At 37.7% G+C, this 16,362-nt stretch overlaps 1 protein-coding gene across 7 annotated transcripts; it reads right to left on the bottom strand.

The window, feature by feature from the left end:
- On the bottom strand, positions 1 to 11,939 carry LOC135214431 (uncharacterized). Of its 7 annotated transcripts, none has more exons than XM_064248710.1 (7): positions 11,796 to 11,939; positions 10,669 to 10,931; positions 7,528 to 10,120; positions 6,879 to 7,042; positions 6,565 to 6,712; positions 4,825 to 5,028; positions 1 to 1,501 (listed from the first exon to the last, which is right to left on the bottom strand). In XM_064248710.1, exons 3-7 carry the CDS (start codon positions 9,360 to 9,362, stop codon positions 1,456 to 1,458), a joined length of 2,397 nt encoding a protein of 798 aa, XP_064104780.1. In that variant the 5' UTR covers positions 9,363 to 10,120; positions 10,669 to 10,931; positions 11,796 to 11,939; the 3' UTR covers positions 1 to 1,455. The 7 variants fall into 7 exon arrangements, with proteins under 7 accessions (XP_064104780.1, XP_064104778.1, XP_064104784.1 ...); XM_064248708.1 differs by having other exon boundaries at positions 10,669 to 11,091; positions 11,796 to 11,934; XM_064248714.1 differs by having other exon boundaries at positions 10,669 to 10,912; positions 11,796 to 11,918.
- Between the last annotated feature and the right edge of the window lie 4,423 nt (positions 11,940 to 16,362).

Here is a 16,362-nt window from a genome sequence, read left to right as displayed (position 1 = left end):
ATGATAAAACAAAGACATTACCCGTGTAAAAAGCTTTATTAAAAATGCAAACATTGCTTCATGAAGGCACATGAATGGACGCACACATTTAATTTTATTGAAGGTACTGGTTTTTCGTTTTCATTGACTGATTTAGTTACATAAATATCAGTGTGAAAACGTAATTCGCACTATTGGTTGATTGAACATGAACATCTGTGTTTAGATTTTATGAATTTCACTGTTGAAAGAGTTTTCACAAAGATATGTCTTGCAACATTGATGGGACAATGCTGCTATTGCAAACTTTCCTGCTCAATACAGAAAAACTAAATTGTTTCACTATTTCAATTGCACATTTCTTCATAGCCATACCGTCACCTAGAGACAAATGAATGGACGAATGAATGACAAGATGAAAAAAAATAAAAACTGAAAACGTTCATTAAAAGCAAACTTTGACGAAGAAGAAGAAGAAATTGAACAGTTTGAACTTGAAGCTGTACCTGACGTCACTGTGACGGTTAATGGCCGAATCAAGTTATCAACTGAGAAGTCATTCTTTTGTTGCCTGCAGCTTCGTATACGCACGCACACAATAACGGTAATTCTTGATTCCGATGTATTAGATGAATAATGTGGTGTAGTAGTATCACTCTCTACTCTTTAAGCTCATTAACAAACTTACATTCAAACAAGGCAGTTGGCACAGCATTTTATTGTTGATGTTCGTAAGGTAGGCTGATTTCTTGTTCTGTTTTAACCTCTTGACACAATTTGTTTGATGACGACGAGCAAATAACCAGGTGTAGGTGCTCTTCATAATGGCTGCTGCTAGACACTGAAGGAAATTATAGTAAGCCTGACTGGAACTGTCACAGTTAACACGAAAATAGTAGTTCGTTGCATCGAGTACAAAATTTCGGCCAATGGCCGCAGAAACGGAGAGGGTGGAAAGTAAGATGGAAAAGAGAAAATGAGACGAAGTGCAGTAAAGGGAATGAAAGGGGTTGCAGGTATGGGCCGAGGGCACGCTGCAAAGAACCTTAAGTAATGCCTGCAGTGCAATGCATGAGGTCAAAGTTCAGAATCACAATTACTATTTATTACGATTTTCATGTCATTAATCACACATAGCTTCAGGTTTAAGCCAAGGGCGTTCACTGAAATTCACTGATTTGCGGCTAACATTACTGGCGTGATGTGCAGAGCTTTATTCTTAAGTTTTTCACAATCTTAATCATCTATAGTTTTAATTTATTGTATAATAGTTCAGAATGTTTGTTTTAATTCTTGTCCATTACCCTTTTCTGTAACAGTAACCGGCCCCCCCCCCAAAAAAAAAAAAATAGAGATGTTCCTCTTCTTCTCGTACTTCCGTCATAAGAAGACTAGCTGTTGTTGTTGTTGATGCATCTCATTACGAACAACTTACGAGTCATTCAGCTTCCTTTCGAGTGCGAAGTATGGTGAGCTTCATCTCGTAATCTTTGGCCACAGTGACTCTTCCGATTCGGAGAATCTGCGACAAAAGACAAACAATTCTGGCGGGCTGACAACAAAGTTTGGTATAAATTCACGTTTTTATTTCGAGAACAACGAAATATGAAATTGACACAAGGGTAATATAGCCACGGGGAATATGTAAACAACAGTTTGCAAGATTTTATTTTTCGATTTTACTTCATGGGTCCGGCACATTTCCCAAGTCTGGAAGAGTTTAGGGATGGGGGAAATTAGGACCAATCAAAGCGCGTGGAGCTGATCCTTGGCGTCACAAGCCACGCCTTTTAGCTACACTCGGTCTCATAGCCATTACTGCCAGTCAAGATGCCGAAGAAAAACTTCCCCATTTCACAATTTACGGCTTGTATGACTTATACATTTTAGTCAGATATATCGAAACATAATGCAACACCAATTCAACAAACAATATATTCTTCAAATAAGATACACCGTGAAATATATTATGCGTTATTGGCTTCTCCCTCTTGGTAATAGTGCTCAGTCCCCCTTAATTCCTGCTCACAAAGTCGATATATACTGTATAAATAATATTTTCATGGCAAGTGGCTGTGGCTAAATTATATACTTGAACATGTGTGTTTAAAGCCATTAAGAAAGAGTTACGATAACACATGGGATGAATAAAAAAATATACAAGATGGTAAAATTGAAGGTATGGTGAAAATGATAGTATATGACCTGTAATTAGCACTACAGACTACAGACTACAGACAGGAGGCCTCCCAGGCCCAGCAGCACTTCGAGTCTCATAAAGAATCTTGGACTTTGAAAGTGACGGTTTTAAAAGCAAGGAACATGGAACGTTTTTCAGGCGTTACTGCCTGTTCTTTCAGGCCATGAAAAGGTATTATGCACTGAACTAAAATAATAATTCCTTATGCTTAAAAGAAATGTGGAGGATACAGTTTTGATGACAAATTTACGTACCCGTAGAGGGATAGTGCCACACATGTTCAAGTACGTAATTTACACATGTTCAAGTATATAATTTACACCTCATTTGGTGTAATGTAGGCATTACTTAAGGTTCTTTGCAGCGTCCCTTCGGCGCCTCGCTGCAACTACTTTCATTCATTTTACTGTTACCTCCGTTCATATTCTCTTTCTTCCATGTTATTGTCCACCATCTCCCAACAATTGCTTCATAGTACAACTGCTTTGAGACTTTCCTCCTGTAACACCTTTCAAACCTTTTACTGTCAATATCTGTTTCAGCGCTGAATGGCCTTAGTTGCCCCAGTGCTTGGCATAATGCCAAAAATCCATGTAAAAAAAAATATTATGCACTTAATTTAAGGCATACATTTGGCCATTGAGTGTGAGCTTGGATGAAAATAGTCGTATACTCATATACTACCGTTATCCCTAGCTTTAATTGATACGTGTTGAATATTTGCATAAAATTTTCTGTTGAAAGAGAGTCGGAAAAAAGTGTCATCCATATTTACTTAAAGGCTATCGTAGTTCTAATAAATTTATGCATTAAATCTGCTCTAGTTCAGCTTAGTAAAAAGTCTACTGTAACTCCGTAAATAGGTAGTATTCTGTACTCCTATAATTGCTAAAAGTATTACATACTAATGAAATACTCATTTTGATTCTTTGCACAGAATGAATGACAAGTACGAAAGGTTTGCTAAGAATATTAAATAAATTAAATAATCTGTTTTCTTTGTACATAATGAATTTTAAGCAAAAATCCCGTAAGGGCTTGCTAAAAATATTCAATACTGAATTTTATTGTCACTTTTTATTTGTTTGTACACAATGTATGAAAAATAAAAAATAAAAAGCAAAAAATTTTCAATAAAAACTTTTTATATATTTGTACACAATGAATGACAAGGACCAATCAGGTAAGGACATCTGGAGGGTTTTATGAAAACGGAATCCACCTCAAAAAGGCAATTTTTTTTTTACTACAGCTTATCAAGTGCACCTTGAAAAACAACCATATTCAGAATAGCTACTGACAGGATGAGTTTGTCACGTAACTATTTTTGGTTACATTAGGCTAACTTAGATCACCAAAACATCAATACCGTAGGTTTCCTTAAGGGCACATTAGCTCTTGAAATAATTTAATGAATGAAGCTGAAACTGTGTTCCTGTAAATAGTAGGGACTATATTAGTCTGATTCCTGTTCATGGCCTGGTTATGACCAGTATATTGCTTTTATACAATGCACAGTAATGTGCATTACTACGAAATAGCATATGTCAATAGAAATCCGCAGTGTTAGCCTACTCCCTCTCTATTTTCCCCTACAAACAGGTCAGATACCATAATTTTTACCATCTTGTATATTGTTTGATTCATCCCGTGAGTTATCGCAACCCATTATAAATGCATTTTCAAGTATATAATTTAGAAATTAGCTATGTGAAAATATTATTTACAAAGAGGGAGAAGCCAATAACGCATAATATATTTCACGGTGTATCTCATTTGAAGAATATATTGTTGTTAAATTAGTGTTGCATTATGTTTAGATATATCTGACTAAAATGTATATGTCATACAAACCTTAAGCTGTGAAATTGAGAAGAAAGTATTTCTTTGGCATTGTGACTGGAGGTAGTAATGGATATAGGACTGAGGAGAAAGCTAAAAGGCGTAGCTTGTGACGTCATGGATCAGCTCCATGCACTTTGATTGGTCCTAATTTTCCCCATCCCTAAACTCTTCCAGACTTGGGAAATATGCAGCCCGGTATAGGGTTGCCACCCGATCTGTAAAATACAGATTCATTCTGTATTGGAGATTGAGTGAGATGTTGCGTTCTGTGTTGAACCAGTACAGAACGCACGTGTTCTGTATTTGGCTGTCTGAACAACATTATTTTAAAATTACATGACCGATAGCCATAGTATATGTCCCTGGTTCACTGAAACTTTGTAAGAAGTTACTTTTAAATAGCTATTGTAGTTTAGAAGTGAAAATAGATCGTACATTATATTTTGTATAGTACTGAAGGAATAAAATAAACTTGAAGGTATATATATATTTTCATTGTCCATGTCACAGCATGTCATTTAGTTTTGAATTTCTATAGATTGTCACTTTACAGATAACTGACAGCTTGGGAACTGATCTATCAGTTCAAGACATGTTTCAAATATGAAACATGTCTTCCTCACCCTCACGTTAGCTGCACATAGCCTAAGAATGCCCCAGCTGAAAGGGCTCGCCATAACTTTTCCCTCCTTCTGTGTTCTGTATTATTGTCTGAGCTCGAGGTGGCAACCCTATGTAAGGCACAATATAGGCCTATGAATACATTTACATATTTCACGCATTTGAAATAGACAGCTCACCTTAGGCGGCAATGCATGATCTGCCAAGTGGAATCCTTCAAACTGTCGTGATCCTGCTGGAAAATCCTATCCGAGTACACGGCTAAATCGTTGAGGATCACATCACAAATGCGAACTTCGTATCTTCCCATGTGCTCCACCAGTTGCATCAGCCCACTGGGAGTCAAGTTGCATCTTGGGATGAGTATGTTGCTGAAGGCTTTCCTGGAAAATTGTTTTATAAATCAAATATGTAGTTTATGAATACATTATATATATGTATTATATATATATATATATATATATATATATATAATATATATATATATATATATATACATATATATTTTCTAATGAGATTTAGGCCGTCAAGCCAAGCACTGGGACACTTTCCCTAGGCTATGCTGCGCTTAAAAGGGTGATAAAGAGGGAGTTGGAGTGGTTGGTCAGAATGAGAGAATTATACAACTGCACTAAATAACTGAAGAATTTTGACAGCAAAATGGATGAAAGAAACTGGGAATGGAGGTAAGGTAAAAGGCTTGCGAAAAAAAGGGCGGGTACAGCTAAGGGCTGTAGGGATGCTGGAAATGTCCTATACAGCATAATGACTACAGTGCGACCCCTTACGGGGGTGCATAGTTACTGATAATGCAACTTGACATATTTTGGCTTTGTTACGAAGCAGACGCAATCTAACAGAAGTACGACACACGTTGAACATGAGATAGGTGTATTTTAGTGCTAGCGAATGCAGACATTGCGTCTGAGAGCCATATTAAATATAGAAAAAGGCTAATGAAATCAGCTAAGACAACGTATTGTCTTGAAGGATGAAGAATACATCAGCCAGTTTTGGTAGAGAATAAGGTGACAGTTTTGGAAAAGTAAAAATGACGTTTGCGTTGGGGCGTTTGGATTTTAAGCGTTTATCTTTAATGGATGTAAACTGAGCAGAGAGAGAGAGGTTTTAATAGAATTTTATGAACTCTAAAATCCTATCAGAAGCACAAATATTTGCTCTTTAAACTGCTCGTAGGCCTTTGTCTCCTTAGTCAAGATTTCATACAATCTTGTACAGTACTTGAGGGTCTTAGAAGAATGTGTTACTATACTTGCAGATACAACTGTAGATTTCAGTTACAAAAGTAGAAACAAAAATAGGTTACATGTATGAATGTTTTACAAGCAAGCAAAATGGACGAAAAAAAAAAATGAAATTTTATAGAAGAAATTAATAATCAGAAGAAGTTTAATGAAAGTGTACCAAATTGTGGTTATCAATAACGGGATGCAATACAAGTGTTTAAGAAGCCAGACACAGCAAAACAAGTGAATGGTAATCGAACAAGGTTATCTAATAGTAAGTAATCTGTGATGCTCTTTTGAAAATGTCGAAGGGATTTGTGGAAATATTCTTGTAAATATAAGACCCGAACTAATGTCACCGACCAGCACCATCATGATCTTTCTTTGAAACAAACAAGGCGCCGAGTTAATATGGAAGGAGTCTGCTCATAGCGTCTAAAGATTCTGTGCAGTCAAATGTTTTCAGAGCTCTAGATCAGCCAGTCTGGATAAAAAAAATAAAGGTTTCAATTGTAACTTAACTGCAAATGTAAAAAGGAACTGTATTTTCATATAAATTTTGACTATTGGGGCTTATGAATGTTATCTTAAGGAGCAATAACCATCTGACAAAGATGAAAGGTGGCTCTCAAGAGACAGTAGTACTAGTAGCGCACTTTCGTAGATGTTTACCTTTCATCGACTGGCTGGAGAGTCTTCGCCACTTGGCTGGCCCATTCCACTTGCTGATCGGCTACGTCACTCAAGTACAGGATGATTTCAACCCCTCCAGGGAGAGGTGCCAGAATGCCAGGGTCAACCTCGGGCACTACGTGAACCCCTGAGTAAATTAGACGAACTTAACATAAACATTGCCACAAGAAGGTTATGGGTGGAACTTTGTATGATGAACATGAAGAGGACAGAGAAAGAGATCATGGTAACGTCTGAGGCAGAAGACTTTTTATCTCAGAAAAAGCCTTAGCAAAGAAGTAAAAACTACTCACAGAGGTTTTTGAACCCTTTTGCTTCGTCCTTCAGATGTGAAAGCACTTCAATGACTGATCTTGCATTCTTTGCATCAAGTTGGAGCCACAGGCTTTCTACTGACGGTTGCAACAGTTTTGCGGTCTCTCCACTCAACCAGCCCATGAATCTATTGACTTTTCCCCTGAAAGTAAAACTGCATGTGATGTATACTTTCCAGCTGCTACGGTAGTACTTTGCCGAGCGTATTCATAATAATCTGAATTTGTTGATTTTTATTGCATTGACTTATTTGCGTCTTTATGTTGATCAAAGTTTGTTTTTGGATCACTGTGGCATACTGAAGCTGTAACTTTTGATAGAGATGTAGAAATATGTGACTGGTCTTGTAATGGCATCTGTACTAATTTTCATTACAAAATGATCAGGGAGAATGAATAACATGGGCTATTTTTCATATGTATAATGGTTTGCCGTCTCTTTCCTATGACGTTGAATATACCGACTTTGTTACTTGCAATTACTGTGACATTTACACCAGAATTTTTGTAAAACAAAAGAATACCTGCCTGTGACTGGTCAGGAGAATTATCTATAAAGATCTGTATTAAAATTGGAAAGGAACATGCCAGGGAGGGTGGAATTTGGGATACAGAAGTGCTACTTTACCTTTCAAATAGCCTTTTCAGCTTGGCATCCAATTCATGACTAGTTGCTCCAGCGTTGCGGAAGTGATAGTGAAGATAGATGTGAAGTGGGCAATTTTGCTTCTCAGTCATGTTAGTGATCAGTTCATCTAGCTTTTGATCGTTTTCTGCACTATCTGGCAAACTTACTGTTATTTTGGTATAGGTTCCATGTTGCACAAGCTTGGAATAACTATTCAGACTCCGTCTGTCTGTGATACTTGCATTACCTCCTCCTAGACTGTCTATTCTAGAAGCAATGCTCTTGGCTACATCTTCATTCATTTTGGTTTGCTCTAGTAGGTCGTACCACTGGTCCTTATGTATTACTCCAGATTTATGGAAAAGGGTAACTAGCTCATCAGCTATTTCTCTTCTAATAGTGTCCGGAACCCTATGCAAGAGGCCTGCTACGTAGTGGAGCATATTCTGGTAACGGCTGAGATCCGAAGGAATTTTGTCAACGCCATAGAGACCCTCCAGCACACAACTTATGGTTGCAATTCTTGGATGGTTGACCCCACTTCCTTCTTTCGTATCAGACAGTTCTTTTACGGACTTGGTCAGCGATACGTTCAGGCTCCTAAGAATGTGTTCGATGAACTCTTCTCGCAAAGATTCATTTTGAAATGATGGGTGATTCCTAATACTTCTTATGATGCTGGTAGTATCGAATCGCAGATCCTTGCCATTGAGCGCCTCGATCACGTAGTTAGCTGCCAAATAGTCCAGCTCCCCTTTGTGAGTAATACTGAAGACTGACTTTGGCATTGCTGTAGCATACACAATTGCTTCTATAAGGAAGCTGCCGAGGACAGGTTCATAAGGAAGCTGCAGAGAAGCGCAGGCATTCCTCAGTCTGTCGACTGAATCTTCTGGTAGAGAGTCTATTGTTTGCTCTTTAAGACTTATAAGCGCCTCCCATGAAAGGAAGAGTACAAATCTGTCTAAGTTTCCCGTGAGGTCTTTATTAAAACTCGGGTCTTTATTAAAACTCGTTACTTCGGTCATCTCTAGTTTGCGGATGAGTCTCTCCTTATTCAGACCCAGAATTTCGGTATAAAGCTCCGTTGCTCCAGTAACTTTGTTCAGACGCTCCGGTGAAAGAGACCACATGAGTGTCAACCATGCTAAGTTCAGAGGAAGACGCAATGGTTCCTCTAGATCATCTGAAGAGTCTTTCATGAAGGTAATCAAACCATCTACTTCTTTCTCGGTAACTCCTTGTCTTATTAGTTCTTTATGATACCTTACCACAAAATCAGTTCTCTTTTCACTTGGTATTCCTTTTATTCTTACGTGAGTTACACACTGACCTTCTGGAACTAAAGTGTAAAACTTCTTGACATACTCTGGGCGAGAAGTGCAAACAATTGTTATGACAGCATAAGTCCCCAGATCTAAGATTTCACGAAATACTTTGGTTGATGTTTCATTAAGTTCATCTAGACCATCCGCAATGATGAGTATCTTTAGAGTCAGAATGCACGTCACCAAATCATCCTCTTTAAATTTTGGGAGGACATCTGACATGAGAGTTTCCAACAACTGTTTGAAGGAGTGAATTGCCGAGTTTCTGCATTCAAAGTAAATGAGGAGGTCATACTCAAGAAGGTTCTGCATACTACTTTGCTGATTCCTCCACTCACATGTCATTATTCTTGTCAGTGTCGTTTTCCCAGCTCCTGCAATACCTTCGATGAACAGGATGTCAGTTTTCGACCCTTTGTCGATTGTTTTCCTTTGTACAAACTCCAGGAGGTCTTCGTAAGCAATTACCTCTTGGCAGTCTGATGACCTAGACTCTACTATTTCCATGTGAGTGAAAATAAGTCCTACTTCCAAATGTATATTTTTGTTGGTGTAAAACAAAACTGGGCTGATGTGATCAAGAAACTTATATTTATCGAAAAGCTGATTTTTACCATCAGTAGTCAAAATTTTTTGCCTGTCTTGTAGAAAGATGCTGTTTTCATAGGTGAGGATGTCTTGATCCCGAGGCTGTCATCTCTTGATCCGTTTATGCTGTCATCCATGCATTTGATTTTCTCTTGCAGTGTAGAGTCATCAACTCCGTAATGTGTTGCTGCAGCTTTCAACACTGCCCTCAGCAGGTCTCTGAGATCATCAGTCTTCTGGAAAAACACTTGATCTTCCATTGTGAATGGATGCAAATGGGCAAGAGAGTTCCTAAATTCTTTAACTTTAAGGACAAGCTCCTTTAGATTATATTCCGTTTCCGACTGGACGTAGGGGTGCGCAGATCTCAAACCCTTGCATCCCATGAGGACAGCTATTACGAGTAAAGTTACGTCAAAAGAACTGCATGATGGATCCTTGGAAATAAGTTCTCTTTGATCTGCATTGAAGCTATTTCGGACTTTCGTTTTGGCATACCCTAGTTCCTCCACCAAGAACTGATTTAACATCATACTTTGGTCCTTATCGGGAGTACCCCATATAAAGACAGAGTATAACACATCGCGAGCATCATTGTGAGTCATGTGGAGGAGACGAAAGACTCGAACTTTGCCGTCTGTGAAAGTGGAAGCTGAACTTGTGGTGGCCATGTTGACCTGAAATGGAGGGGGCAAATTTGACTACTGCGAAGATTTGTGAAGTGATGAGTATGTTCATGCTTATTCAATGACATTATTATGTAAGCAAATACAAAGAAAACATGAAGATAAGGAAATAAAGAGGATCCTTGAAGCACAAGAGAGGACTTTTAAGGGTTGTTGTACTGGGATATTGCAGATTTGTAGACCGTACCTAGTTCTGTTTTGTTCACTTTGTCTTTTAGGTGCCAACTGTGATGTTTCTAGATGTGACTGAAAGTTAACATGTAATGTTTTTCCATCTCTTGATGTGTAAGAGTTGAAGTGAATTACTGTGGTACATCGAGTGACAGTTATGGTGACTATGTTTTATGCAACCGAATACTTGTCTTAAGCTTTGTTGGTTTCCACGTCAGAAAACATTAAGAAAGAGGACAATCCAGAATAAGCACCGAACACTTAAAAGAGAATAAGAAAAAATGGTGCAAGATAAGATGGACAGTGTTGAAAGTGCCCAATATTTAGCCGCAAAAATGACTGACTACACAACTCTTCTGCACACTTACCACAAGACCTGGAGCCTTCTTTTGTATCTGGAGAATCTAGAGGCGTTGGTCTTACACTCATTTCTTTATATCTGTGAGTCTACACCGATGCCGCCGCTTAATCATCGGAAACAACACTAATTCTCCGTTTCCTCTCACTGCACTGTATAGTTTTCTGGCTTCTGAGATGCACTAGGTCTAGCTCTAGCAAGGAGACCTAAGGCTCATTGTCGGCTTCAGTTCTCGTTATTTATCCCGTTAGCTTCTGTGGAAACTGATTCGACCTAAAGTAGTCACATAATCACCATGTTATATCAAAGAACAAATACAGTTCGCTTTGAAAATAGATAACTTTGTTTTCGTTCAGTCTGACAACATATCTCTTGAAGTGTAACCCTTATTTCGGTCAGTTGTGGGTGGTTTTGTATTCGTGATTTGTCGTACCTGTAGTAAAAAATTCTCTAATCTATGGTAAAACAACCTGGGGCTACAACAGATTCTACAATTCCTTGGGTATCACAAATCCACGACCACATTGTCGTTGTTTTTAGCTGTCAAACTGAAGTACTGAGGAGCTTTGCCAATTTTTATAAAGCGCATCTTTTCAGCTGACGACCCTCTTCTTCAATACTCCCATTCTTGGGCATACAAATTCACAACAAATGGCAGAGCAGTCTGTACGTATTCAGAACCACAACGATTTATGTTAAAAGAATATTAGGACAACAGCCGAAAGGGAAAGTTGAATGTTACGTGTTTGTCAACTGAAAAGCGTTGGATACGAGTCTTGTCCAATGTGACAACTGCATTTGAATGGGTTCGATAAGGATGACAATGATCAATTGATTACTGTTCTAGATATAGTCAAATGCAACATATGGAATGAATCTACAGAAAATTTTCTTTTACTTCATCTCCTTCTAACAGCAACCTCACTCGTTCTTTGACAAAGAAAGAGAGAGAGAGAGAGAGCTTACACGTTCAAGTGATGTTACTAAGAGAGGCACTTTGATGCAGTAACTCGTGAATAAAGTAAACCATTTGGTTAAAGAAAGGCTTTGTCTTCACTCGAAAAGGAATCAGTCTGTTTGTGTAAACATTGGCCGAGATGCATTTGTTAATTGGCGAGGATATGCTTCTCGTTTCACCTGTAAAGTTAAAGAGGTTTGGCAACGCCACCAGAATGAGGGAGGACACTCAACCAACACTATTAACAGACTACTAGACTGACTGTTGGTGTTGGTTAGTGTCCGCCAACCCAACATGCACGTCAGTGTCGCTGCCGGCAGATAAGCAGGCTGGCCTAGACATTGCACAATCACATGCAACTTTACCCTTGCATTACCCTACTACCACGATTGTTTACGTCTACGTTTAGTTGCTCTGTCACTAAGCAGACGTTGAGATGTACTAAAATCTAACTAAATTGAACCTTCTTCAAACGGGACACAAAGAATGCAACTCAGCTTATCAGTCGCCAAAGCAGATTTAGCCTAACATTTCAACGCCCGTATCGTTCGTCCGCCAGCACCGTCTTACTGTCTCCGGCCGCTTGAAGTATAGTTGTTTACATTCAGAGTTCAGAGCTTCAGACCACGGTCTATGAACGTGATTCAGACCAAAATGATCGGCAATGGTTGGACGGTTTTGACAATTCCGTCCATCGTAGGAGACAGTCGGTGAACTTACTGAAGGAAGTGACGTAGGGTGGTCATTTCCAAAAAGTTTTTATAAGTTGCCAACACTTACTTTAAACTTAAACATGTTTAATTAATGTATGAATGACACTTGTTAGGGTCAATTTTGACATTGTTATGAAAGCTGCTTTAGTATACGAAAGGTAATTTTCATAATTCATTTAGTGAGATAGGCTCCAAATAGAAGGGCAGCTCATCGTCTTTCCTTGAGGTGGCGCAAGACGGAGGATAGAGTGCCACAAATCAGGACTACTCTGTCTGGCTAGCTTAGTGGTGACTAAGACTGACTTTCCGGTTGGAATGAGTCTCATTTCCCGTTAAAAGAATAGAAAGGATGTTGTAGTCTAAAGCAGTGATCGGTAGCTATTTTGAGCAACGCGCGAATGCGCAGCTTGTAGAAATTTATATACATTGTACATTATACAATGAAGAGAATATTTATTTATTTTGCGAGCTGTGCAGTACAATATGTGCATTTGGTGTGCATTTAGACGAGACAGATTGATGTAGATAGCTGTAGAAAATCACTTCATCCCTCCTGTAACGAATTGATGTAGATAGCTGTGGAAAGTCACTTCATCCCTAGATATGTATCCTGATGTAAATTTGGTTTTAAAGAAGTTTTTGTATAATTTGTTTGTTTGTATAATTTACAAGATTTATTCTTTCATTTACAGCCTGGAAAATGAGACTTGTCTTGAAACGTCGGCACTAATAAAGATGGTTTTTATGTACCAGCCTGTTTCCACTGCCCTCTGATCTTCATATAATATATATATATATATATAGATATATATATATATATATATATATATATATATATATTATATATAAAAATCCTGTAACGGACGCTGGAATAATTCCCATTTCATTCCCGCCATTCGCCAAAAATGCCAGAGAGAGAGAGAGAGAGAGAGAGCCTCGGTAATCGAATCCTCCAATGAAATTACCGACTCGCCTAATCGTTCGGTAATTGTTTATAGAAATGGCGGCGAAGCGAAATGGAATTATTATTTGTTCGTCGGTGACGAATTCGACGTAGTTTATGCTGTTCGATGTTGTTTTTATGTTGGTCGATGTTTGTGATGTTGTTGTTGCTTTGTGCGAGTTTTTGTTGTGTTTGTATGGTCATGACCGTTACTTTATTATTATTATTATTATTATTATTATTATTATTATTATTATTATTATTATTATTATTATTATACTTGCGTTATTACTAATAAAATATTTATTGCTAATACGAAAGACTACGAATTTTAGTATTTGTACTTTTATTATTATTAATATTTTCTTCTAAACAAAGAATTGTTATTAAATTTTTGTATGTCCTCAAATCATCGTTTTATTCGGGTAAGCTCCACAGATTACATCAGGTAGACTGCATTACATTAGGTGGACTGAAGATTACATAAAATAGACTAGATTACATCAGTTAGACTCCCGATTATATTTGGTAGACTATATTACCTCCGGTAGACTTTAGATTACATCAGGTAGATTTCATATTACTTAAAGTAGATTCCAGATTGCATCAGTTAAACTCCAGATTACAACAAGTAGATTTCAGATTACGTCTGGTAGACCTCATACTTCCAATTATATCAGGTAGACAAGATTACCTCAGGAAGACTTCATATTATATCAGGTAGATTTTAGATTTCAAATTATTTCAGCTAGACAAGATTACCTCAGGAAGACTCCAGATTACAGCTGGTAGACTTCAGGCTTCCAATTATATCAAGTAGACAAGATTACCTCAGGAAGACTCCAGATTACATCTGGTAGACTTCGGACTTCCAATCATATCAGGTAGACAAGATTATCCTAGGAAGACTCCAGATTAAATATGGTAGACTCAGACTTCCAATCATATCAGGTAGACAAGATTACCTCAGGAGGACTCCAGATTACATCTGGTAGACATCAGACTTCCAATCATATCAGGTAGACAAGATTACCTCAGGAAGACTCCAGATTACAGTTGGTAGACTTCAGACTTCCAATTATATCAGGTGGACAAGATTACCCTAGGAAGACTCCAGATTACATCTGGAAGACTCCAGATTAAATATGGTAGACTCAGACTTCCAATTATATCAGGTAGACAAGATTACCTCAGGAAGACTTGCATTGACACCAAGTAGCCTCAAGATTTACATCAGAACGAACGAACGCGAAAAGGTAAATAAGACACTGCTGAAAGAAAAATTCCCCAATCAAAAAACAACACGACCTTTAAAATGGAGAAGCTGAATTCAGAAGTCAACAGACTTTATTGACAGACAAATATCGGGGAATTTGGACTGAAGATAACGGTAGTTGACGCAAAATTTTATTTTATTTTATTTATTTATTTATCTTTGTCGTTTCGTCGATCGAGAGGAAAAAATGGTGGAATATTCATTGGTGAATTACATAAAAAAAAGGCGTTCGTAACTTCATCCTTAAACTGGACTTGATTTTTATTTTGTCTTACCGTTCATCGGGGGGGGGGGGGTGTGATGGTCAGATTATTCATTAGTGAAATAACTGAAAAAAGAAATTCGTAACTATCATGAAGTTGGACGTTTCTGAATGGGACAGCTAATAATTATAGTCTCGACACTATTATTACTTTAAGGGCTAGTTTTTTTTTTATTTATATCTTGCTTTGAGAGATTTCGTCGAGTCTATGTTATCAATTATTTCCTCCTAAAAAGAATTTGTCAAATGAATTTTGAAAGGAAGTATTAAAATTTTTTCAAAATCTACATTTTTTTGTATGTCAAAATTCGGTGTTCATTTTCCAAAACAAACTTACCCAACAAAATCACTACATGCCTTTGGGATCAATGACGTCACGGTGTACATATTCGTGAACATTTGTTGCTTAAAATTTTGAAGAAAAGGCTTAAAAAATAGCAATTTCGTGAAGTGAAAAAAAAGAGTAAAAAAAAGTGGGGCCAATTTTCTCATCAGAGTAACTCGAGTTCCTCTGAAGGAAACTTATAATAAGGAGATTCCCACGTGATCTCATAACGTCATTATTTCACGAGCAATTTGGGTACCGAAGTAAGATTACTATTTTGGTTATTCGTTTTAGTTTTCTGTAAAAGGAAAGTATTCAGATGGCTTTGTCTGGCCGCCTTCAGATCTTAAAAACTGTTGAGGCTAGAGGGCTGCAAATTGGTGCGTTGATCATCCAGCCTCTAGTCATCAACCATACCAAATTACAACCCTCTAGCCTCAGTTTTTTGTTTTTATTTAAGATTAGAGTTAGCCATAATCGTGCTTCTGGCAACGATATAGGATAGGCCACCACCGGGCCGTGGTTAAAGTTTCATGGGGTCGCGGCTCATAGAGCATTATACCGAGACCACAGAATGATAGGTCTATTTTCGGTGGCCTCGATTAGACGCTGTAACGGCTGTATACAGGAAACTCGATTGCGCCGAAGAAACCTCTGCGCACTTTTTAATTGATTATTTTGTCGATAATTGTTACTTTTCGTAGGTTTACATTTTCCAGTTTTCTAAATTTTCAGAAAAGAATCTTTTTCCAAGAATTGATTTATTCTGTAGCTTTGAGAATAATCTTTGTGTGTAATTAATGGAAATCATTTTGACCTGAGGAAGTCTTCTCATCTTTTAAAATCACGAGTGACTATCTTTCCACTAATTAGGTTCGTTTCAGAATTGTAAGTTTAGAAATAATAAATAACCTTGGTTTTCAGTTAACAAAACGACGATTTTGATCTGATAAAGCCTTATAATTTCTTGCTAAACTTAAAATACTTCTTTTTCAATGACTGACTTGGCTTGGTTAGTTGAAACCCCCTTTCATTCCTTTTACAGTACTTCCTTTCATATTCCCTCTTCTGGGGTAACTGCGTTTTCCTCCTGTTGCACCTTTCAAACCTTTTTACTCTCAATTTCGCTTTCAGCGCTGAATGATCTCACAGGTCCCAGTGCTTGGCTTTTGGCCTTAATTCTATCTTCCTTCCTTTGTAATGAATAAACGACGATTTTCGCTTACT

Source organism: Macrobrachium nipponense, chromosome 45, assembly GCF_015104395.2.
Source record: "Macrobrachium nipponense isolate FS-2020 chromosome 45, ASM1510439v2, whole genome shotgun sequence".
Classification (NCBI taxonomy): Eukaryota; Metazoa; Arthropoda; class Malacostraca; order Decapoda; family Palaemonidae; genus Macrobrachium; species Macrobrachium nipponense.
Note: the sequence above shows the minus strand (reverse complement) of the source record. Positions and strands in the feature narration are given on the sequence as shown.